The following is a 25,986-nucleotide window of genomic DNA, read 5'->3' as shown; positions in this document are numbered from 1 at the left end:
CAGCAGATTCTTACCAAATGTATTATTCACCTGACTTTGCCTATGTCCATAGCAGGCCCATGTAACAACCTGCAGCTTTAACAGGTTACACAGAGGAGTTTTTCTTATTTTCCATTTTGGATAGACACCGCTATTAACTGAATCTGAACACTAGTAAATGCGAGTAAATTTTCCACTAATGGTATGCCTTTATTTTTCTGCTAAAAGGATTGAGTTCATACTATTGATTTAGTTTCTGAATTATCACTCAATTTAAAAAGGTGTGTCTCTTATATATTAACCTAGTGCATAAAGAGCAATTTCATTTAATGAAGTATTACTATAAAGTTTTTAGTAAAGTTATACATACATGTATAGATAGATAGAGATCAGGAATATACTTTTATATACTTAGTGTATAAATGTTTCATTGAACAATTTTTTCCTTTCAAAATAAAGAATGGCCTTGCCAAACTATTCTCGAGAGGTCTATATGAAGTGCTATTTTGCACATTCAATTTTGGAAGGGATTATGCATTTGCTATTCTGTGCTTTAGAATTCCATTTTTCCCCTTATACACTTTACAAAAATATTATGTTAGTGTACTGGTCCTGACAATTGCTTTTACTGCACCAGGTGCATGTGTGTCTGTACAGTATGTGTACTCAAATGGGTATTAAATAGAAGCATTTCACAGACTGACCTGAAACACATCTGATACTCTTACTATTCCGAACTGCAGTCTCTGACGCATTACACAAAAAAGACCATAGCAATAAACACACATTCAAAATGCTTTGAACATAAAGTTGCTTAGCAGTCTACTACTGAGGCCCACAGCACTCAAAGCCAAATGGAGGACAGTACAACAGCACCCTGTATCTGAGGAAGTGAAACACAAATCGCTTAACAACGGATCATGTCATCATTAAACTTATATAACAGAACTCCATCAGCTAAAACAAAGGGAAAGGTTAGATAATCCCTTCCTTTGTCGAGAAAAAAAGCTTGTTTATGGAAATGCATTTCTCAGTCTTGCGCAACTACTACAGATGATATTGTGCTGCCTATTGTGAGCTTTAATTAGTAAACATTTATATCCCAGATAGTTTGAGTGTTCCTAATGGGAGAATATTCTCATGTTCTATCCTTGAAGCAGACACCTTTGTTGGTTATTTTCATTGCATGGCAATAAAAGCAATCTTAACACAACCTTTCAGCAATTAATTTTAAATACTTAACTTTATTTTAAAATAAAACTAATTTTGATTGATTAAAAAAGAGAGAAATTTGTCTTTAAGTATGGTTTTGTGCTTGTTCGGCATTTTAAAATACATCATCGCTATTGCTATTTTAGGCTGATGTGGAGATGCCGGTGATGGACTGGGGTTGACAATTGTAAACAATTTTACAACACCAAGTTATAGTCCAGCAATTTTATTTTAAATTCACAAGCTTTCGGAGGCTACCTCCTTCCTCAGGTGAACGATCGTTCACCTGAGGAAGGAGGTAGCCTCCGAAAGCTTGTGAATTTAAAATAAAATTGCTGGACTATAACTTGGTGTTGTAAAATTGTTTACAATTATTTTAGGCTGAGCACTGTATAATCTTGCAAGATTTTCAAACATATTTTCGATGCCAACAAAATTACCTCAAAATAATTGTTACTAACAACATGTACTTACCTCTATAAAGCATTTCTCGAAATAGTGGCAAATTGAGTGAAAATTTGGTTTAAAATATTTGCTGATTTGTTGAACAAAGCTATTTCTTTGACATTTTCTATCCATTTGATTGGGGGGGGGGGAGCGCAACTATTATTATCAAAGCTTGCTTTTATTTTACAAACACAACATGAGAATAGTTTTGCATCAGTTTTAATTGTACTTTTTGAATGCACAATTTTATAAACCTAGAACACACAAGTAAAATTTCATTGGATCCTCAGTCAAATCACAGTCATTGATTTTCTTTCCCCATAACATATGTAAAGACACAAAGACAAAACTATTTTATCAGGCACTGAAGGCCAATAAGATGTGTGCGCATGCACGTGTATGTGCACGCCCTGAGCTGCCATTTATTGATATACAGCAGAGGAATGGACTCTCTTTAGGTAAGTCACTATTCCCTTTTTTCACTTAACTCTTCTTTCTGGAGTCTGCTTTGGAAAAAAATCTGGCCTCAAGAAATGTTATTCTACGTATAGACAAAACCTGGGAGAAATACAGGTCTCACAGGCACATGGCTGAAGCTTTCAAGTAATAAATATTACGTGTTCTCATACATGTATCTAACTCTCGATTTGTAATGCCAATATGCATGGGCAAAGTTAGTGGAAGAAAATCAGTCACAATGTGCAAATGTAGGCATGAAGAGAATGCAATGGGGGAGAATTGAAAAAGGTTTTGTGCCCGTTGGTGGTGGTCTGGAGAAGGAGTTACACAAGGTTTTCCTGGGTCAGCTCATTTGCATATCCATTGGAGTGGTCATTGGTGCAAAACCCATGTAAAATGGGTGCAAGCAGCTGAACTGCATGGAAACCCAGCCTTTAAAAACACAGTTCCACCTGCACACTTCAGCAACAGACTGGGGAATATACAGGTAAGCAAGGACCAGTGATTGATATGAGACCCAGTCAGCAGCAAGTGCACGTGTTTGTCGGCAGAATGACAAAAAACAAGCTTTAAAAACTTTTTTCCAGCTGCAGAAATTTGCATTCAAAATCTCCACACTGTGCCTTGATCAACTGAACCTGCTGGTTTCTGTGCTTAATATATCTCAGTCAAAGTTACCCTGAGCGCATTAGCAGTGCAAAACCAGGAAACTCAGAACTGCTGCACCACTGGCCCTCACTTAAAGGTCAGTGAAGACTCAGGGGGTGGATCACAGGAAGGCTCAAAAAACATGAGGCCACTCGGAGGAACCATTTTAAGGGTGGAAACTGCTTCCACCCAATATTCCTGCCTAAAAAATAAATTCTATGTCATTTAGACGCCTCCAGTGTGCTGAAAACGGTGAGGAAATGCACTCCCAATATCAGTTATTTTGGAAAAAAAGGCGGACATCTAATTCGAGCATTTGTTAATTGATGTCAAGTTATTTGACAAAATTCTTGCAGCATATTTTGTCGAATAAGGAGTTTAAGCAACTTATGTTGAAAACATGTCAACTCATTTGTGAGGTGCATCTGCCATTTTTAAACACAACTGTTCTTATCCTTTAGTTTATTTCAGTTAGAGATCACATTTCTATTTACAATAAAGTAAATATTGTATACATAAATAGGCTCTGCTTTGCAAAGTTTTTAAATTGGATGGAGAATGCTCCACTGTGATAGCCAAGTGTCTGTCATGTATGACAATTGCCTTAGCACAAAGCAGATCGTAGCCCTCTGACATGGTCTCTGGGGGAAAAAGAACAAATAAAACCATAGTTTAACAAAGATTATGTGTTACAATTCGTGTATGTGTGACAGCCACATACAATAAGCGCTATCGAGTTACATTGAGTCTACAGCATAGAAACAGGCCATTTGACCCAACTGGTCTCTGCTGGCATTTATGCTCCACACGAGCCTCCTATTTCATCTAACCTCAGAAAGGGAGACCCTTCTATTCCTTTCTCCCTCATGTGCTTATCTAGCTTCCCTTTAAAAGAATCTAAGCTATTTGCCTCAACTACTCCTTGTGGTAGCACATTCCACATTCTTACCACTCTTTGGGTAAAGAAGTTTTTCCTGAATTCCCTATTGGATTTATTAGAATTATAGAATAGTTACAGCACAGAAAGAGGCCAATCGGCCCGTTGAGCCCGTGCCAGCTCTCTGCAAGAGCAATCCAGCTCGTCCCACTCCGCTGCCCTTTCCTCGTAGCCTATCTTAGAGATTATCTTATATTTATGACCTCCAGTTTCGGACTCTCCCACAAGTGGAAACATTTTCACTATGCTACCCTATCAAATCCTTTCATTATCTTAAAGACCTGTGTCAGATCACCTCTCAGCCTTCTCTTTTCTAGAGAAAAGAGCCCCAGCCTGTTCAGCCTTTCCTGATGAGGGTATCCTCTCAGTTCTCGTATCATTCTTGTGAATCTTTTTTGCACCTTCCCTAATGTCTCTACATCCTTTTTATTATATGGAGACCAGTACCAAGTGTGGTGTAACCAAGGTTCTATAAAAGTTAACTTCCCTGCTTTTCAATTCTATCCCTCTGGAAATTAACCACAGTGCTTGGTTTGCCTTTTTATGGCCTTATTAACCTGTGTTGCTACTTTTAGTGATCTGTGTATCCATACCCTGGGATCCCTATGGTGGAGTCTTTGGTATTAGAGCATGGTATAGTGACAGGGAACCACCATACCTAGAAAGAAACAATCTTTTGCAAAACCTGTTCATTCATTCAATTTTCAATCTTAATTCAGTCCATACATGAAAAGTTATATAATTGATCGTAAAACAATATTCCATTTGAAGACAAACATTTCAGATATTTAGTAATAGCAGACTTTAATAGAGAAGTCATAAATTTTTCACTTATGGGTACATTTCATTTGATGTTAGGCACTATTTCAACTTCTGTAAACGGTTATAAGAAATCAACAGTGATTTTAGAATCATACTGCTCGAATTAACTTATTTGAATCCAGGAAAGACAACTATCGGGAAGAGTGTGGATGACATTACTTCCTAAATGGGAGTTTTTCTTAGAATTTTGAAAAGTAACCCAAAAGGCTTCTTCAATTGCCAAATTGTGTGGCACAATCATATTTTCTATGGCCGTGTTCAGGCAGAATTTTGAGTGAACACGGTGCTGCAAAGCAGTTCAGTGACTAAAAATAAGCACAGACAGATAAAAATAAAACCAATCCTCAGAATGATACTTGGAAAGCCTCAGTTACCGTTAGTACATTCAAAACAACCTATTCTTAAGCAAAGGAACTTATCCATCCCTTCACCATCATCTTACCCAATTGCACATAAGCAGTTTGCTTAAAATTGTGCCTGTAATTTGGTATAATTATTGTGACAAATGTACATCATACTAATTTATGCATTTTGTTTCCAAATCAGCAAAAAAAATTCAATTTCTGCTGTGAGTACAACATGCCAAGTCCAAGTGAATGGGGGTTTTTATAGTTGTGACAAAAAACTGAGATACAGATGAAAAACTAGAGCTTTCACATTTAGACTTCTCTTTTCTTATTTGGTTTCATCGTTTGTAGTGATTTGGTGCATCTGCAAATGCGTATTTTAGTCTGTAAGCCTCTGCCAGAAGAACACTGATCTCCTCGTTCCCCCAGTGCATCGTGGGTAAGTTCTGTAGAAGGATCATCAGTCCCTGCAACAGATAAAAATAGAATGAAGAATAGAGGCACGAACTGTGAAAATCCTCCCTCATTCCGAAAGTAGGAAAAAGAGTGGTAACACAAGTGGTTTGGGAAATCTCAGAAATAGAGGTGAACAAGTGGCACTGTTAAGCACAAAATCATGTGTGGATGTAATATTAAACAAATATACATTTAGATAATAACTCAAATACATAGAAATATGAAAGTACATCCACAGCAACATATCGTGCCGAACCAAACATTTAGGAGTTGGTGAAAATCTGATAAAATATTTGAGAGTTATAATGACAAGTAGATATTTCATGATAGGTATATATGATAATCGTGTTTATTTTGTAAAATAGAACTGTTTACCCTGATGTGTCAGCCTGATTTTAACATTCAGCATCTATGTGATCTTTATAGAATAATCAATAAAATACCAACAAGATTCAATGTCACCATTTCTCCATAAGTAGTACTTTTGATCAGTAACTTTAGTTTAATTTGAGTCCAAATTAAGATGTTGAAAAGCATGACGTGTCAAATTTAGCATCTGGTGACAAAATCAATTACAGCTATACTCTGCCACGCCAGGTATATAGAACTGAGCAACAATAACAATTATGATGAATCTCCTCTAATTTGCAATGATAATGTGCTGACCCTCACCTTCAGGGGAGCAACCTTGATGAACAAATACTATTCTGCAATTTGCACTGCCCAGTGTTTTCAATGGTAATTTAAATGAGGAGTATTTCTGTGCAGTAGACTTGCTCTGGCTGCGAGCCAGGCTAAAATGGTTAGTTGTAATAATAGGGGATTTTAATCTTCCTAACATAGACTGGGACTACCGGTGGGGACCATGTGTATGCACATTTCTCAAAGTATTTCAAGAAACTTTTCTTAAACACCAGGAGAGGGAATCCACAGGGAGAAGGCAATGTTGCATTTGCTCCTATTAATGAAGAGGGGATAATAAGCCAAGTCGAAGCAAGGAATTTTTTTGGTCTACTGATCATAGAGTAGTTAATTTTCAGGTTGAAGTGAGGAGAGAATAGATAATAAAGCTATTAAGGAACTGGATTTCAGGAGATCAGACTTTGAGGGGATGAAAAGATGTTAGAAATTAATCCAATGGGAAGAACTATTTAAAAAAGGAAGGATGTGGAGAAAAATGCAAATGTTTTGGGAGAGAAGAATGAAAAGGGAAGTAATTGAAGGCATTCAGTAGAAACAAAAAGTGTGTATAAAATAGAAATGTGCAGGGAAGCAACAGGACAGGAAGAACTATAAAATCAAGCAGATGAAGGACAAAAGATGGAAAATGAGCAGAATATAGTTGAAAATATAAAGGACAATTATAAAGTGTTCTTTAAATATAGCAAGAGCAAAAGAAGGTACAAAAGCATGATAGATTATTTACCTGTGATAGTGAGGAGGTGGTTTCTGAGGACAGGGAAGTGGTGAAATTACTAAATCATTTTTGTGTGACTGCTATCAACATTGAAAGGGGCGGGAGAGATGTCTGAATTAAGAAAGCGGACTGGAAACCCTGAGTAACTTGGGAAGGCATAGCTGAAAGGTTTAAGAAGCTTAAGATAAACAAGATTCCACGCTCTTACAATTTCCATCCAAGGGTGCTGATGGAGTTGGCTGAAGAGATTACAAATCCCCTTACTGGTAATTTCCAAAGCTCATAAGAATTAGGTAATGCCCCAATGAACTGGAAGGTTGCAAATGTGATTCTACCTTCAAAAAAAGAGGCAAGGGATGAACACTCAAATTACAGACATGTGAGCCTTACCTAGATTCTGGGGAAAATGATGGAGGCTTTGATGAGGGAAAGCTTAAAAGATCATCTGGAAAGGCCAGGTCTGATTAGAGAAAGCCAGCATGGGTTCAGAAAGTTCTGACCAATTTACTGGATTTCTTTTAGAAAGAATAAACCTGCATTTATATAGTTCCTTTCACGACCTCAGGTCATCCCAAAGTGCTTTACAGCCAATGAAGTACTTTTTGAAGTGTAGTCACTGTTGTAATGTAGGAAACGTGGCAGCCAATTTGTGCACAACAAGCTCCCACAAACAGCAATGAGACAATGAGATAATCTGTTTTTAGTGATGTTGGTTGATGGGTAATTATTGGCCAGGACACTGGGGAGAACTCTCCTGCTCTTCTTCCAATGGGATCTTTCATGTCCACCTGAGCAGGTTACAGATCTGCTGGATAAGGGTGAGTCCATGGACATGACCTGGGTTTCAGGAAGACATTTGACACCGTCCGACTTAATAGACTGATTCACAAGGTATGCGGCTATGGCACAGATAGCAAATATTAGACTGAATTGATACGTGGCTGAAAGGAAGGCAGGGAAGGATGGTGCTGCATGGAGAGGTGTCAGAGTGGACACAGTTACCAGTAGAGTCATTGTCGGGGTCACTGCTGTTTATCATTTTTCTAAATGATTTAGAGGATGGAATATTGTAAAGTTAGGTAGATTAGGTAGGAGTGAGCATTACATATTAAATGTTAACAGAGCAGAAAAGAGACATAAGGGTTTTGGTGGATAGATTCAGTGGTCACAGATGGTGAAGAAGCTGGTGAGGTCACATCTGGAGTACTGGGTTCAGTTTTGGTCTCTGCATTAAAGGAAAGATGTAGAACTATTGGAGCGTGTCGAGATGAGGACTACAAGCATGATTTCAGAATTTGAAGCTTGAGTTATGAGGAGAAATTATTTTCCCTGGGTCTTTACCATCTGAGAAAGAGGGGGATGAGGGAAGCTTTGATAGAGGTCATTAAGGTTTCACAGGTAAGGAGAATTAGAATCCGGGAAAGTTCTTCTGTCGGGCACAGGATTCCAAGACTAGGGAGCACTGTTTAAAGTCAAGGGTGTCAAAAGAAGATAGGAAATTTAGGCAACTTTTTTTTTGTAAAGGTTGATAAGAGATGACATCATGGAAGAGATTATCCACATTTGGCGGGTGGTGGGGGGAGAGCGGAACGTCAAACTAGGGCAGGTTTAAGACAAAGGACTGGCAAGAAAAAATTGGTATTACGAAAAAGGATGCAGGCCTATTTGTTCCAGAATCACTTTAAGAAAACCGATGGGTGGTTTGGAAATGTAGGCTAAATAGATCGATGGTCTACTGCCTAAAAACAATACCATTTTAAAAGTTGTGACATATAGGCAGATTTTTAGATTACCTGCTCACTGAGGGATTGGATTTTATTTTTATTGTCTCTTCCCATTTTTAGCCTTTTTTTTTCCATTGCGCGTCATTAAACAAACACGCTCTTCTCTATCGGAGAGGGTACACTCATGTGATTCTTGTAGTCCTCCATCACGTTGAATACAATAGGTGTCAGTGGTAGCACTCTTGCCTCGGAGTCAGAAGGTCATAGATTCAAGCCCCATTCCAGAGACTTGAGCACATAATCTAGGCTGGCACTTGAGTGCAGCACTTAGGGAGCACTGCACATTGCAGGTGCCATCTTTCAGATGAAATGTTAAACCAATATCTGCCCTCTGAGGTGGATGTAAAAGATCCCACGGCACTTTTCAGAGAGCAGGGGAGTTATAGAATCATAGAAGTTTACAACATGGAAACAGGCCCTTCAGCCCAACATGTCCATGTCGCCCAGTTTATACCACTAAGCTAGTCCCAATTGCCTGCACTTGGCCCATATCCCTCTATACCCATCTTACCCATGTAACTGTCCAAATGCTTTTTAAAAGACAAAATTGTACCCGCCTCTGCTACTGCCTCTGGCAGCTCGTTCCAGACACTCACCACCCTTTGAGTGAAAAAATTGCCCCTCTGGACCCTTTTGTATCTCTCCCCTCTCACCTTAAATCTAGACTCCCCTACCTTTGGGAAAAGATTTTGACTATCTACCTTATCTATGCCCCTCATTATTTTATAGACTTCTATAAGATCACCCCTAAACCTCCTACTCTCCAGGGAAAAAAGTCTCAGTCTATCCAACCTCTCTCTATAAGTCAAACCATCAAGTCCCGGTAGCACCCTAGTAAATCTTTTCTGCACTCTTTCTAGTTTAATAATATCCTTTCTATAATAGGGTGACCAGAACTGTACACAGTATTCCAAGTGTGGCCTTACTAATGTCTTGTACAACTTCAACAAGACATCCCAACTCCTGTATTCAATGTTCTGACCAATGAAACCAAGCATGCTGAATGCCTTCTTCACCACCCTATCCACCTGTGACTCCACTTTCAAGGAGCTATGAACCTGTACTCCTAGATCTCTTTGTTCTATAACTCTCCCCAACGCCCTACCATTAACGGAGTAGGTCCTGGCCCGATTCGATCTACCAAAATGCATCACCTCACATTTATCTAAATTAAACTCCATCTGCCATTCATCGGCCCACTGGCCCAATTTATCAAGATCCCGTTGCAATCCTAGATAACCTTCTTCACTGTCCACAATGCCACCAATCTTGGTGTCATCTGCAAACTTACTAACCATGCCTCCTGGTGTCCTGGCCAACATTTATCCTTCAACCAACACCAACAGATGTTCTGGCCAGTTTTTTAAATTGCTGTTTGTGGGAGCTTGCTGTGCGCAAATTGGCTGTCGTGTTGCCTACATTACAACAGTAACTACACTTCAAAGCAATTTCAGTGTAAAGTGCTTTGAGATGTCCTGAGGTCGTGAAAGGCCTCAGGACATCGCAATACTATAGATGCAAGTTCTTTCTTTTTTCTTTCTTTGACTGCACCATCAGTCTTGAGGCAGCACAATTTGAGCAGCAGCGAGATGGGGAGAAATCTAACTTTTGGGTGGTGCTCCACTTAGAAGCTTGAGAGAACTGAAAAAACGCACTCATCTGAGGCTCTGTTAATTTATTGCTAAGTATAACTCTGCTGTAACCTACGCAGAGAATCACTCGAGAGTGCTTCCTGCCAACCAAACGGATGCAAGTTTAAAATTCCAAGGCAACTTGGTCAGTGTTTATAGGCATGAAGATGACTCTAGGCTCGACTGTTCCATTCTCCCAACTCCAAGTTTGATAAACAGGCATATCATTTAACGGAGTAGTATTTTTAAAAATTTGCTAACTTTTTTTTGTTTGATTGTTGTGCATGTTTCTTATTATTCTAGTAAGACGACTCTGGGATTACTTATGAAAGGTTGCCAGGGCTCTTTTTCATGTCAACATTTATATAGGATAATTAAAGTGGGGGAGAGGGGGAGAAATGACCTGGCAACCACAAAGTACAATGAGCAGAGGGTTACAAAACAGATGAGAAACATTTACAAAAATTCAATGGGAAGCAGAGCAGCGAATGTAAAAAAAAAATGGATTCATTACTGGGGCTGACTTCTTTAAAAATGTGATATCTGGTTGGAAAATGTTTAAGTGTATTGCTTTTTCTATTAATCCAGTGATGCATATGCAAACAGCACCTGCGCCAGTTATATTTTACATATAACTCTGTCCAGCACATTGCTAACATAGGGCCCGATATTAGGAGGGCGGTGGATTCGCAGCGGGGCGCGTGGGTAACGGGCCCAATGAAATCGGGGTGCTCCGCACACAATCGCAGGCTAATTGGATCCACTTACCTGTGCTTCCGGGTTTCACGCTGGAAAGCTGCGTGGCAGGCGTACTGCGCATGCGCAGCATAGGCTGTCAGCTGGAGGAGCCCTATTTAAAGGGGCAGTCCTCCACTGACTGATGCTGCAGGAAATAGGAAAAATTACAGCATGGAGCAGCCGAGGAGGAAGGCTACCCCCAGGTTTAATGATGCCTCACTCCAGGTATTATTGGATGGGGTGAGGAGGAGGGGGGAGGACAGAAATCTTCCCCCCGGCGGGCGGGAGAAAGTGGCCTGCCTCTGCCACCAAGAAGGCCTGGCTCGAGGTGGCAGAGGAGGTCACCTGCACCACCAACATATCGTGCACCTGCATACAGTGCAGGAGGCGCTTCAATCACCTAAGTAGGTCAGCCAAAGTGAGTACACTTACTCATTCCCCTACACTCCGTCTGCCACATCACCGCCCCCACCCCACATCTCCTTCTGCACTGCCAACACTACTCTGTCACATCACCCCTCACACCCACTCAAAGCTCATCCTCATCTTACCTGCACTTACTCACCTCACCAGTACTCATCCCGCCACTACCACTCAACCCAATCCTCATACAGTCTCATGGCTCTATCTCAGACTCACCCTCTCATGCATCTCTTTCACGGTCAGCCTCACTCAACCTGCCACTACCTGTGCTGCAGCCACAGGGCATGCATCACATATGTGCAGTAGGAAGCGTAAGGCAAACATGTTGTGAGCATGAAGGGGATGCACAAGGGTGTTTGAGGGTTTGTCATGGTTTTTACCTATATTTAATTTCTGATCAACTCACATAACATATTATATTGTCACCACTACTGCCACGTCTTTGCAAATCTTGTCTGGTTTGTGCAATAATGTCCTTTCCTGAGGATCACAATGAAGACCCACACCAGATGCCACCCATTGTCACTGCAGAGTGGGTGTGGGTGTATTTGCAGGGCTCTTTTGTGCTGACGATTGAGAGACGTCGGCGATGTCCCCGCTGGCACCCTGGAAGGATGCGGAGAAGTTGTTGAGGGCAGTGGTGACTTTGACAGCGACAGGTAAGAAGATGGTGCTCGGGCCAGCCGGGAGCAGCTCGGCATGAAGGAGGCTGCAGATGTCCACGACTACATGTCGAATAACTCTGAGCCTCCATGTGCACTGCTGCTCAGAGAGGTCCAGGAAGCTGAGCCTCGGTCTGTCGACCCTGTGGCGAGGGTAGTGCCTTCTGTGACGCATCTCTCTCTGCCATTGCCCTCCCTCCTGCTGTGCAGGTGGATGTGTCACAGCACTGTGTTGTGGGGCTCCACGTGTCAGAGGTGGATGGCGTGGCCGGCGATGCTGTTCGTCCTCTGAGGAGGTCATGATTGCAGCTACAGTGGCCCCCATCCGGAAGATGTACATTTGAGGGGTTCCGCAAGGTAGGTACATGTGTCTGGACACCGGGGTAAGTGTGCAAGTTGGTGAATTTTATTGTTAGGAGGAAGGTGGTGGAAGCCAAACTTTGTCCAAAGTGACAGAATGGCCTCCTGCAATGAGTGAGGGTCTCCCCCCGCCACCTGTTAAATGGATCTTTGCAGCTGCCACAGGCTGATGACTGCAACATGTCCATTTGAATTGGGAGTGTTTCCCCCAGTTGTTTGCAAAATCCCACCCCTCCTAAAATGTCATGTTAATCAGGTCTTTAAATGACCTGAAATACCTTAATGATTAGTTTAAGTGGCTCCCCGCCGGCTTTAATTGCCGGCAGGGGTCCCACATGCGCGGGCTGTGCGCGCATGTCAGTGTGTCACTGGGGAACCCAGAAGCCGATGGGTTGGAGCTGGGCTCCAGACCCGCCCCGGGAATCCCCGATTTTCACAACCCCCCCCCCCCCCCCCCCCGCCACGAACGTACCCTCTCGAGGATGCGAGAATCGAGCCCATAGTCTTTATCTTAAAAAGTTCTTTTAGGTAAATCTACCAATTACATAACTTAGGCATCACTTGTTCTCTGATCTCTGTGCAGCTTATTTATTTTTTAAGTGCTTGTCCATGGTGTAAGAGTTTGAAAAAAATAAAAATACCAATGTTGGAAGTAATCTCAGTCTTGGGGATTTCCTAAAAAAGGGAACTGCCAAGCCTCACACATTCTGAAATTTCAAGCTTTTAATAAAATAAACAGTGTATTTTAATGCATCTCACTCTTTTTAATTTTAAATCTAACTCCTAAAATCTTCATAATACTGATGGCTCTGCTAAAAGTCAGAACCTAACACATCAGCAAGAACACTAGAACAGTTTTAAAAACGGTGCTGCTGACTGTCTGTCAGAGGCTGAAACATGTTGCTTTTACTGGTGAAACAGCAGTGGTGCTGAGGGACTGATTCTAGGCCAAGTCTAGGCATTGAAATGTCATGTCTCAGCACTCTGCCCTCACAGACAGCCGTTTTGATGACAAAGATAATAAAAGAAAATAATTTTTCAAAAATCAGGATGGGATAATAAAATATTCAAGGATAAAGTCAGGTAGCTTCATCCTGGTGTATTCCTTTAAAAAGATGGGTTTGTAACAGCATATAAAAACACAAAATTATAACCATCCATGTAAAAATAAAAGGCACCATAGTGGTCATGCATGTATATGTGCAATTTCAGTTTTTGTTCTTGAATTTTCAGTGTTGGTAAAGCAAGTGCTGCAACTACAGCACTGCCACAGATAGAGCAGGCCAATTAGAATCTACTCTAATAGATTACTGATATAACAGGCTAAAATCTATTCAAATAAAATACAAAAATATATATTTCCCCAATATACACCTGTATAGATACATACTTAGTTAGTGGTTTTGAGCTTTTTCCTTTATAAGTGTCACCACTAGCTGTCAGCAAATTTGCTAGTGAAGCATAAAGGATCAAGGACAGCCAGATTCAGTACATAACCAGTGGGCATGTCAATCATGCATAAATCCCACTGTACATCATATGATTGTGCAACGCAAGGCACGTAATATTTGGTCTCTGTTCCTGAGAGCTTTTGAATTACAATATAGATGTAATGACTGTACAGCAAGATTTATCTGAGCAAGCTACAAAATTTAAATTAATGAACCACAGATGTGCAATCTGCAAGTCTGCATTATATTATACAGTACCATTCTATCATAATATTAGCAAATGCATATATTGTCTTAGTTTAGCAAAGACCTATACCAATTTTATTGACATAAATCACAAAATTTTCCAATTCAATATCCAGTAGATGTAACAAATGTTACCCACTGTAGGAACAGTCATACAGCATATTAAAAATTCTCCCTTAAAAAGAGTTTACACAAACTGGCCAGGTTCATCAAAATTCCAGCTGTACTGTCTTTATTCCCACCTTCCTACAGCCAACAGAATTTGGCTAATTTTATGAAATACTTACAGCAGGTAGTACTGAACCCACTGTATAGCAATTATCATTTAGTCATTTTCCTGAACTAAATGGTTAATGCATCAGCATTTGATAAATTCATATTTATGGAACAAATTAAGATAAATAGTTTTTAGATAAGGTCATCTGCAAGAAGAGTGAGCATTCAAACAGTATTTTTCATAAAATCTATAGAAAATCTACAGAACAAGCATGATCTTACCGATTCCTTAAACATGTGTTTTCTGGAGAAAGCACAATGAGACAATGATGCAGACATTTAGGATTTTCATCAACACTTTTAAGAGGCAACAAACTGGTCCTGTTTTGATGATTTACTTTGAAACTGTCTGAGTGACCATTTTATTTTTCCACTGATGCATAACAAGGTAATTAGTGAATGCGTTCAAACAGTGTAATATCAACAAATGTTCTTGTGTTGATTTGAGAATAGAGCACTGATTGACACGTCAGAATTATTCAGTTATTTCTTCTCATTCACAAAAAAACAGGGTTGATGCACATTTATTTATTTCTTCTCCTTTCTTATATTCAGCATCACTGCCATGTGCAATTCCCAGGATGCACAGGTTGACAGCAACCCATTTCTAGGTCTGTGCCAAAGCTAATCAAGCAGGTTGCAGCTAGGAGGCACATGAAAGCAGTCCAGATAGACATGCTCTCCAAATTTCCTTTTCTCCCTCTCTGAGGATCATCTTGCCTCCATTCCGTATCTTTGGCCAAGCTGATAACAGGAACTTGTCGTATGAGCAAACAGATTTGAACACGTAACCCGTCAACTGTGTCAGAGCAACCTGACAGAATTGTGTTGTGCCCATCAGACCACCATTCTGAATATTGTGGGAGCATTTTCATTGAACTTATAGACATTGTTGCTCATCTTCACCAGGCAACAGCTTTTATAAATGTACAATCTGCAATTTTATAACTTAGGATGGGGCATTTTCCAGGGAGATAATGGGAAATAGAATTTCTTTGGAATAAGAATATGAACAAGACGAGCTAATCTTACAATCTTGAAATCGCTCCCATGTATTTTTTTCATAACCCATATACAGTACCTATATTGTGGAGTTTGAGGAAGGGAAAGGTCTTATTTTGTTTTGTGTCTTTTTTTGTTGACAGATGTAATGGCAGATATAGGAAGCCAACGTGTTCAGTACAGCTAATGGGTGATGACATTAATTAAAGGATTAAAACTGCAAAATAATCATTGCAAGATCATTGAAAGTGAAATCGATTTAGAAAGTTGATTACTAGGAAATAGTAGTTTATATATATTCTATAGCGTTATTTGCTGTTGACCCACCACCTAAAGGGAACAATGAGCATAGGCTGAAATTTAATCCAACAGATGGCACTCCTCTGGTAGTTCCACTGCTCACAACTTCCGTTAGTTGAAGGTGAGGTTTGAAATCTGTCTAATACATGAGACTGGGAAGATTGGGTTTGTTTTCCTTGGAGCAGAGGAGGCTGAGGGGGGACATGATTGAGGTGTACAAAATTATGAGGGGCACAGATAGGATAGATACTAAGGAGCTTTTTCCCTTAGTTGAGGGTTCTATAACAAGGGGACATAGATTCAAGGTAAAAGGCGGGAGGTTTAGAGGGGATTTGAGAAAGAACTTTTTCACCCAGAGGGTGGTTGGAGTCTGGAACTCACTGCCTGAAAGGGTTGTGGAGGCAGGAACCCTCACAACATTCAAGAAGCATTTGGATGAGCACTTGAAATGCCATAGCATACAAGGCTACGGACCAAATGCTGGAATATGGGATTAGAGTAGACAGGGCTTGATGGCCGGCGCGGACACGATGGGCCGAAGGGCCTCTATCCGTGCTGTATAACTCTATGACTCTATACTGACAGGTAATGTACTATATATTTTCTCAATAAACTTGCACCAATGGTGTCTATGAGAAAGGAATCAAGTACCTTTATCCAGCATGCTTTGGTAAATAGGCTAAGTTTGGGGAACAAGGGCTCATGGGATTGTTTAGGACTGAAAACTGCTAGTGCAGCAGCTTATTCAAGGAAAAAGGAATATCTGGTGTTTTATCAGTTCAAGGCCTGCTCTCTGTAACTTCATTAGGTTACATCTTGTGACAGCCGGCCTGGTGGTTTGTAAGGATCCATTGTACTGGTGGTGGGATCATCATACCTCCAGACCCAGTAAGTAGAATCTCCAAGATAAGATAAGAATTAGGACAAACATCTCCATGCTGAAGACTGGTATTGAAGAGTGCCAAAGTTGGGGGGGTGGGGGGTGGGTGGTATAATTGTGCAAGACAGACATACAAATCCAATATAAAGGACAGCCAGGGACCCCAATCAGGCAAAGACGATCCATGACGCCAGTGCTAAAGATGGGAGGAAGACTGATCACCTGTGCGTCCTGGGCACAGATTAGTATTGAGGTTGTACTGTTTAAACCTATGTTTCAATTATTGCTTGTAACTGGTAGTAATGTTTTATGTTAAGCATTGCTTGTAACTGGTAGTAACATTTATGTTTAAGTAGGTCAATAAAACTATCTTTATCGAGTCCAGTGGCCAAACCCTTTATTTAATCAATACCGAGTGGGCAAGTAAGATTAAACCATTCCCAGTGTCACACCTATTAAAACTTTAATGCTTTTATACATCCCAGCAATGTAGCTCAGAGGTCCACCTGCATCGATGGACCAAAACAGAATACAAATAAACATGTAAAGTGAACAGTACATGTTACTTTTTTTTTTAAAAACTTGTGATTTCAAAACATTAATCTAACCTTAAGAATTCTGTTAATAGTTATGAATTGTTTGAGGTTTCAAGCAGTCATCAGAACCCTTCAATTAGTTATTACTAGTTATTACTAGTTATCTGCATACTCAATGTTTAAGTGCTGTTAACTTCAATTCTAAGGTTGATAAACAATTGTTAGCTCATGACTTTGTTGTCTGACTTTTTTGATAATAGGCAAGAAAGGGTCAATTCATTCCCTCAGTAGTTTGTATGGATCCTGGTAGAAGATTGGTAGTGTGAATGTTAATATAATCCAAACAGGTTGTTGTAACAAAGTTTGGTGAGTCAAATTTAGATATCATTGACTCCAAAACATAGATTTGTATGGTAAACCCCAGATGGTTCCTCGTCGAGGAGGCAAGGTGAATCATAGAATGGTTACAGCCATAGAAGGAGGACATTCGACCCATCGAGCCCATGCCAGCTCTTTGTAAGAGCAATCCAGTTAGTCCCATTTCCCCGCTCTTTCCCTGTAGCCATGCAAATTTTTTTCCTTCCAGTATTTATCCAATTCCTTTTTGAATCTGCTTCCACCACCCTTTCAGGCAGCGCATTCCAGATCATAACTACTCGCTGCATAAAAAAGATTTTCCTCGTGTCACCTTTGGTTCTTTTGCCAACCACCTTAAATCTGTGTCCTCTGGTTCTCAACCCTTCCGCCAATGGGAACAGTTTCTCTTTATTTACTTTATCTAAGCCCTTAATGATTTTGAACACTTCTTTCAAATCTCCTCTTAACCGTCTCTACTCTAAGGAGAACAACCCTACTTCTCCAGTCTATCCACGTATCTGAAGTCCCTCATTCCTGGAACCATTCTAGTAAATCTTTTCCGCACCCTCTCTAAGGGCTTCACATCCTTCCTGAAGTGCCGTGCCCAGAATTGGACACAATACTCCAGTTGTGGCCGAACCAGTATTTTATCAAGGTTCAACATAACTTCCTTTATTTTGTACTCTATGCCTCTATTTATAAAGCCCAGGATCCCGTATGCTTTTTTAATTGCTTTCTCAACCTGTCCTGCCGCTGTCAAAGATTTGTGCACAAATAACCCCAGGCCTCTCATCCTGCACCCCCTTTAGAATTGTACCATTTAGTTTATATTGTCTCTTCTGGTTCTTCCTGCCAAAGTGTATCAATTCATACTTCTCTGCGTTAAATTTCATCTGCCATGTGTCCGCCCATTCCAGCGGCCTGTCTATTTCCTCTTTAAGTCTAATACTATCCTCTTCACTGCTTACTACCCTTCCAAGTTTTGCGTCATCTGCAAATTTTGAAATTGTGCCCTGTACACCCAAGTCCAAGTCATTAATATATATCAAAAAAAGCAGTGGTCCTAGTACCGACCCTGGGGGAGCACCATTGCACACCTCCTCCAGTCCGATAAACAACTGTTCACCATTACTCTCTCTTTCCTGTCACTTAGTCATCAAAAAACTCAATCAAGTTAGTTAAACACGAGTTGCCTTTAACAAATCCATGCTGACTTTCCTTTATCCACACTGGTCCAAGTGATTATTAATTTTGTTCCGGATTATCGTTTCTAAAAGCTTTCTCCCCATGTATTAGATTCCTATTTGAGCCTCACCTTTTTTCCTCTTTCCCCATACTTGGTGTCACCATATCCATTTTTTTCTATTACCCAAGTACTCGAAGACATCTTCCTTTATGTGAGGAGTGCTTTACAAATGCAAGTTATTGTGCCATAAGATTCTCCGTGGTTTTGCTCATGGTGAGTGGGAGGATTGTGATGGGGTAAGTGTTAAAGGAAGTAAGTGTGACACTTAAAGGATGTGCAGTGCTATACGCAAGGCTTTTGATATATTACTGGTAGATCTCGCAAGGCATCGTTCATGGTGAATCAGAGGGTACAATAAAAAGTGACGTCTGAAGTGTAATGGCTAATGTGTGATGAGAAGTGCAAGACTTACAGGAAGTGCATGCTATCTGTAAGATTTTTAATATAGTGATATACTGCATATTCTGTTTGTGATATGAAATGCTCATAAATGGCTCCACCTTAGGCTTGTATTTTTTATCATATAAGCAAAATTGTGCTTTGATATGAGTCAGCACTGTCACAGATAGGGTGGTGCATGCTGCTGTCTGGTGAAGTGTTCTGTTGCTAGTGTTGTAAGACTTTTAGGATTCAATGGGTCTTGAGTTTCTTTCACAGTATGTACTTCATTCAAATTTTCTAATGGTCTCAATAAAATGCAAACGTTTTTGGATCCTTTTCAGTGGATACTACAGTGAAATCTTTGGACAATCTTGCAGTTGTCATTGGAGCTGATGTTGCAAAATAATTGTGTGTTTTTCTCTAAATACAGCTGAATTGGCGGCCATGCCTTCAGCAGCCTAAGCCCCAAGCTCTGGAATTCCCTCCTTAAACCTCTCCGCCTCACCACCTCTCCTCCTTTAAGACGTTCCTTAAAACCTACCTCTTTGACACAGCTTTTGGTCACCTGTCCTGATATCTCAAGTGGCTTGGTGTCAAATTTTGTCTGATAACTCTCCTGTGAAGCGTTTTACTATGTTAAAAGCTATATAAATGCAAGTTGTTGTTGTAAAGACATCATTTTTTACTGGCAAATTGCAAGTGATCATGAGCAGAATCCATTGATTCACTTGAGGATTTGGAAATCTATTTTATAGGTTCCACTGAAAGGAAATGCTGCTGTACTGTTCTGATTCATAGCTATTGTTGAAATAAACATAGTAGTATTCCTGTGCTGTAAAATGAGTGATGTGATGATAGTTGGATGAATATCTTTTCATAAGTGATTTGATAGTTGGATGATTTTCTTTTGGACTGCTTCTAAATAATGGTCAAAATACAAATGAATTTTGATGTAGCATGTTTCTTGTGGACATCAGGCAGAACATGTTGTTACTATTTAACAAACTAATTAAGAATAAGCTAGTAGAAGAATGATGTCAAGGTGCCCTGCCCTGTGCTCCATTCTGAAGAGCAACATATTGAGACTAAATGAGATTCAGATCTACCAACAGTGGCAAGCTTACTGGAAGTTTCCTTTGCCAATCAAATGGTGCTCCTAAAAGGATTATCACCTAAGGTTGATTACTCTTTACTTTGCTGGGCTTATATTTTAGAGGGCTGAGCAAAACTAAAAAGCAGTTCCCAGTTTGCATGTAAACACCATTGTATTCAATCATCCCTCTACTTCCAATTATAAATTGCCTTTGTTATTTTTGCATCTGATCCAGTTGCAGATCTTTCTAACTGACTGTCTAATTCCTCGACTGCAGCATGAATATATTTTATTCTTTGGAATTAATTTTACACCAAGTGCTTTAGGTAAGTGCAATGCTAATTTGGAAAAGTATTCAGAAGTATCATGCTTAGCAGACAATTAGTAAATTTCAAAGCAGGAAAACTCTGAAGCATACTTTTCACCTGCATTTCAATTTAATGGGGATGTAATAACATTGTAACAGCATGACTAAGAAAAGCAGCAGTGGTTCATAAGATTTCAAGACCAGCAAAATCAGCTGATTTACTGGCTCTACGATAAACTCCAGTCCCACCTCAAGCGCCAACTCAAATTCCACCATTTCAACACATTATAAGTTGATTACTTGGACACATTACATGTTATAAATTAAAAAGTTTGATGTAACATTAGCATCTCCCAGGGTACATGGGTCTGTAGTTTTGGGAGAAAAGTGTTTCATGTCAGTGATTAGTTTCGGAATTACCGCTTAATCTGTTTACCATGACATCTTTCAGGGCATATCATTTTGGAATCTGTGTGTTACAGAAGCCTGGAGATTTGTGATATGGTGCTGCCTATCCTCACTGATAATTTGCCTTCTCAATGATTTAAAAGTTACAAGCAAATTTCAGAAATAGCTTGCTTTTATCAGATGCTGGGTTCTTTTCAAGATATGTCAGGGACTTTTTTTTTGCAAAATGGCGATGAAAGGCTACAGGCCTTACAAATAAAAGGGAAGACAAGATAAATCAGGTATTTGTGATTAGGCAATATCTAATGATGGAAGTAAGGAGGGTCTCAGTTTTGAGATCCCAGAAAAGAGATGTAGGGTAGCACAATGGAGCTTAGAAGGAACAGATAAAAGTTCAGAGTAACACTGTTCCTAATAGCATTGCTAATAGGAACATAGGAACAAGACTAGGCCATTCAGCCCCTCGCGCTTGTTCGGCCATTCAGTGAGATCATGGCTGATCAATGACCTAACTCCATATACCCGCCGCAGCCCCATATCCCTTAATACCTTTGGTTAACAAAAATCTATCAATCTCAGATTTAAAATTAACAATTGAGCTAGCATCAACTGACGTTTGCGGAAGAGAGTTCCAAACTTACACCACCCTTTGCATGTAGAGGTGTTTCCTAACTTCACTCCTGAAAGTCCTGGTTCTAATTTTTAGGCTATGTCCCCTAATCCTACACTCCCCAAACAGTGGAAATAGGGTAGATAGAGAGAAACTATCAGTTCCCCTTAATATCTTGAAAATTCGATCAAATCATCCCGTAATCTTTTAAATTCCAGGGAATACAACCCGAGTTTGTGTAATCTCTCCTCGTAATTTAACCCTTGGAGTCCAGGTATCATTCTAGTAAATCTACACTGCACTCCCTCCAAGGCGAATATTGCCCTCCTAAGGTGCGGTGCCCAGAACTGAATATAAAGGCAAGAAAGATTGCAGCAAGTTAGAGGCCAGAGGTGAACGATGGACTGACTATCGTGCAGCAAGCTTTTTCTTGTATTCTGTCCAGCAATGAGAGAGATATCCTGAAAGAGCCTCCCTGGAAAGAACAGTTAAGAGTTGTCAAGGGGAAAGCAAGTGTTTGGCATGAAAGAAGCAGCTTTCGCTATTGAGATTTAAGGTCACAGAATATAGTGAGTCCAAGAATGCTGATAAATTAAGGAAGACTATGGATGGAACCAAAGGTAAGAGATTGTAGTCGTTGATTATACTTGTGAATCTAATCATTGCTGCATCTGACTATAAAACAGATTTTTTTAAGTTTCTGTGTACAGATAGTTCTCACCTGAATTCTTTATTTATATATACTTTATACCCCTCCCCCACCCTACCTTGCATCCATACTACTTGGTTGAGAGAAAGGCATAGTTTGTGTTGCAATGAACAGTGGGATCAATATTCTGACAAGAATAGTCAAGGAAACTAGACAAATCCTTAACCTGAAATCCTTAATCACTTTAGAAACGATAATTTAGAACAAAATTAATAGTCACCTGGACCAGTGTGGATTAATAAAGGAAAGCCAGCACAGATTTGTTAAAGGCAAATCATGTTTAACTAACTTGATTAAGTTTTTTGATGAGCTAACAGAGAAAGTTAATGGGGGCAATGCAGTTGATGTTGTGTATATGGACTTTCAAAAGGTGTTTGGTAAAGTGCCACATAATAGGCTTGTCAGCAAAATTGAAGCCCATGGAATAAAAGGGGCAGTGGCAGCATGGATACGAAATTGGCTAAGTGACAGGAAACAGAGAGTAGTGGTGGGGGTGGGGGTGGGGGTGGGGGGAAATCCAGTTGGCGTGGTCCACGTGGTACTAACGACATAAGTAAGACTAAGAAAGAGGTTCTGCTGCGGGAGTTTGAGCAGCTAAGGACTAAATTAAAAAGCAGAACCACAAAGGTAATAATCTCCGGATTACTACCTGAGCTACGAGCAAATTGGCACAGGGTAAATCAGATCAGAGAGATGAATGGGTGGCTCGAAGATTGGTTTGGGAGAAGTGGGTTTCGATTCTTGGGGCACTGGCACCAGTACTGGGGAAAGAGAGCTGTTCCATTGGGACATGCTTCACCTGAACCATGCTGGGACAAATGTTCTGGCGAACCTAATAACTAGGGCGGTAGAGAAGGATTTAAATTAAATAGAGGGGGGGAGGGTTCAGGTGGGGCGAAGTTTAGATTGATGGAGAGAAAAGACAAGGAAGTAGTACAGAAAAGTGATGGGGGTAATGATAAACCGAGTGTGTCAGGAAGGGACAGAGCATACGAACATAAGAGTGCACTAGCAAATGGGGCCAGGGTAGGAAAGAATGGTAAAAAGGCAAAATTAAAGGTTCTTTATCTGAATGCGCGCAGCATTCGTAATAAGATAGATGAATTGACGGCACAAATAGAAACAAATGGGTATGATCTTGTGGCCATTACAGAGACATGGTTGCAAGGTGACTAAGGTTGGGAGCTAAATATTCAGGATTATTTAACATTTCGGAAGGATAGGAAAAAAGGTAAAGGTGGTGGGGTAGCTCTGTTAATAAAGGATGAAATTGGTATAATAAGTGAGAAATGATCTTGGCTCAGAAGATCAAGATGTCAAATCAATTTGGGTGGAGGTAAGAAATAGCAAGGGAAAGATATTGCCGGTGGGAGTAGTATATAGGTCCCCTATCAGTAGCTTTATTGTAGGGCAAAAATCGGGAAATAAGGGGGGCTTGTAAAAAAGGTAATGCAATAATCATGGCTGATTTTAACTTTCACATAAATTGGACAAATCAATTTGGCAAATGTAGCCCTGAGGAGGGGTTCATAGAGTGTATCAGGGACTGGTTTTTCGACCAATATGTCGGGGAACCAACCAGGGAACAGGCCATTTTGGATCTGGTAATGGGTAACAACAGGATTAATGAATGATCTCAAAGTAAAGGATCCCTTGGGAAGCAGTGATCATAACATGATCGAATTTCACATCCAGTTGGAGAGCGAGGATCTTGGGTCTGAAACTACTGTACTAAATTTAAATAAGGGCAATTACAAAGGAATGAGGGCGGAATTGGCTAAAGTGGACTGGGTAAACAGATTAGATGGTATGATGGTGGATAAACAGTGGCAAACATTTAAAAAGATATTTTATGGCTCGCAACAAAAATATATCCCTGTGAGGAGGAAAGACTCCACAAAATGGGTGAACCAACCATGGCTAACTAAGGAAGTCAAGGATGGTATCAGGTTAAAAGAAAAAGCATACAACATGGCAAAGATTACTGGTAAGCCCAGAGATTGGGAACACTTTAAAAACCAGCAAAGGATGACTAAAAGAATAATAAAGAGGGAGAAAATAAATTGTGAGAGTAAACTAGCAAGAAATATAAAAACTGACAGGAACAGCTTCTATAAGTGTATAAAAAGGAAGAGGGTAGCTAAAGTGAACATTGGTCCCTTCGAGGATGAGAATGGGGAAATAATAATGGAAAACAAGGAAATGGCAGAGGAATTGAACAGATATTTTGTATCTGTCTTCACAGTAGAAGACACCAATAACATACCAATTATAGTAGATAATCAAGAGGCAAAGGGGAGGGAGGAACTAAAAACAAGCACTATTAGTAGGTAAACTAATGGATCTAAAGGCTGACAAGTCCCCTGGACCTGATGGCTTGCATCAGAGGGTCTTAAAGGAAGTGGTTATAGAGATAGTGGATGCATTGATTGTAATCTTCCAGAAGGGTGGATAAAGGGGAACCAATGGATGCAGTATATTTGGATTTCCAAAAGGCATTCAATAAGGTGCCACATAAAAGGTTACTGCACAAGATAAGAGCTTATGGTGTTGGGGGTAATATACTGGCATGGATAGAGGATTGGCTAACTAACAGAAAACAAAGTCAGGATAAAAGGGTAATTTTCAAAATGGCAATCTGTAACTAGTGGGGTGCCACAGGGTTCAGTGCTGGGGCCTCAACTGTTTACAATATATATCAATGACTTGGATATAGGTATGGAGTATATTGTGGCCAAATTTGCTGATGATACAAAGATAGGTGAAAAAGCAAGTTGCGAGGAGTTCACAAAGTGTCTGCAAAGAGATATTGACAGGTTAAGCGAATGGGCAAAAATTTGGCAGATGGAATATAATGTGGGAAAATGTGAAGTCATCCACTTTGGGAGGAAAAATAAAAAAGCAAAATATTATTTGAATGGAGGAATACTACAAAATGCTGCGGTACAGAGGGATCTGGGTCCTCGTACATGAAACACGAAAAGTAAACATACAGGTGCAGCGGGTAATCCGGAAGGCAAATGGAATATTGGGCTTTATTTCTTGGGGGATGGAGTATAAAAGCAGGGAAGTCATGCTCCAGCTGTACAGGGTGCTGGTGAGATCATACCTGGAGTACTGAGTACAGTTCTGGTGCCCTTATTTAAGGAATGATATACTTGCATTGGAGGCGGTTCAGAGAAGGTTCACTAGGTTGATTCCGGGTATGGAAGGATTGTCTTATGAGGAGAGATTGAACAGGTTGGGTCTACACTCATTGGAGTTTAGAAGAATGAGACGAGGTCTTTATTGAAACATACAAGATTCTGAAGGGACTCGATAGGTTAGATGCGGAGAGGATGTTATCCCTCATGGGATAACTAGAGGGCATAGTCTCAGAATAAGGGGTCACCCGTTTAAGATGGAAATGAGGAGGAATTTCTTCTCCCAAAAGGTCATGAATCTTTGGAATTCTTTACCCCAAAAGCTGTGGAGGCTGAGTCATTGAACACTTTCAAGGCTGAGTTAGACAAATTTTTAATCAGCAAGGAAGTCAAAGATTATGGGGAAAAGGCGGGAAAGTGGAATTGAGGTAAAACTCAGATCAGCCATGATCTCATTAAATGGTGGAGCAGGCTCTAAGGATCAAATGGCCTCCTCCTGCTCCTATCTCTTATGGTGGTGAACAGTTGTTTTTCGGACTGGAGGAAGATATACAGTGGTGTTCCCCATGGGTCGGTATTAGGTCCACTGCTTTTTTTGATATATATTAATGACTTGGACTTGGGTGTACAGGGCACAATTTCAAAATTTGCAGATGACACAAAACATGGAAGTGTAATAAACATTGAAGAGGGATCCTGGGCTTTATAAATAGAGGCGT

At 40.2% G+C, this 25,986-nt stretch overlaps 1 protein-coding gene across 5 annotated transcripts in view; it reads right to left on the bottom strand.

Annotated features, from left to right (window-relative positions):
- Nucleotides 1-4,469: 4,469 nt before the first annotated feature.
- tbc1d22a (TBC1 domain family, member 22a) overlaps nucleotides 4,470-25,986 on the bottom strand; it is a 407,668-nt gene continuing 386,151 nt past the window's right edge. For all 5 annotated transcript variants that reach the window (XM_068004902.1, XM_068004904.1, XM_068004903.1 and 2 more), the window contains one exon: nucleotides 4,470-5,318. In XM_068004902.1, coding sequence (XP_067861003.1) covers nucleotides 5,190-5,318 — 129 coding nt within the window. In that variant the 3' untranslated portion in view covers nucleotides 4,470-5,189. The remainder of the gene's footprint in view (nucleotides 5,319-25,986) is intronic.

The sequence above is a fragment of the Heptranchias perlo genome, chromosome 24 (assembly GCF_035084215.1).
Source record: "Heptranchias perlo isolate sHepPer1 chromosome 24, sHepPer1.hap1, whole genome shotgun sequence".
Lineage (NCBI taxonomy): Eukaryota > Metazoa > Chordata > Chondrichthyes > Hexanchiformes > Hexanchidae > Heptranchias > Heptranchias perlo.
Note: the sequence above shows the minus strand (reverse complement) of the source record. Positions and strands in the feature narration are given on the sequence as shown.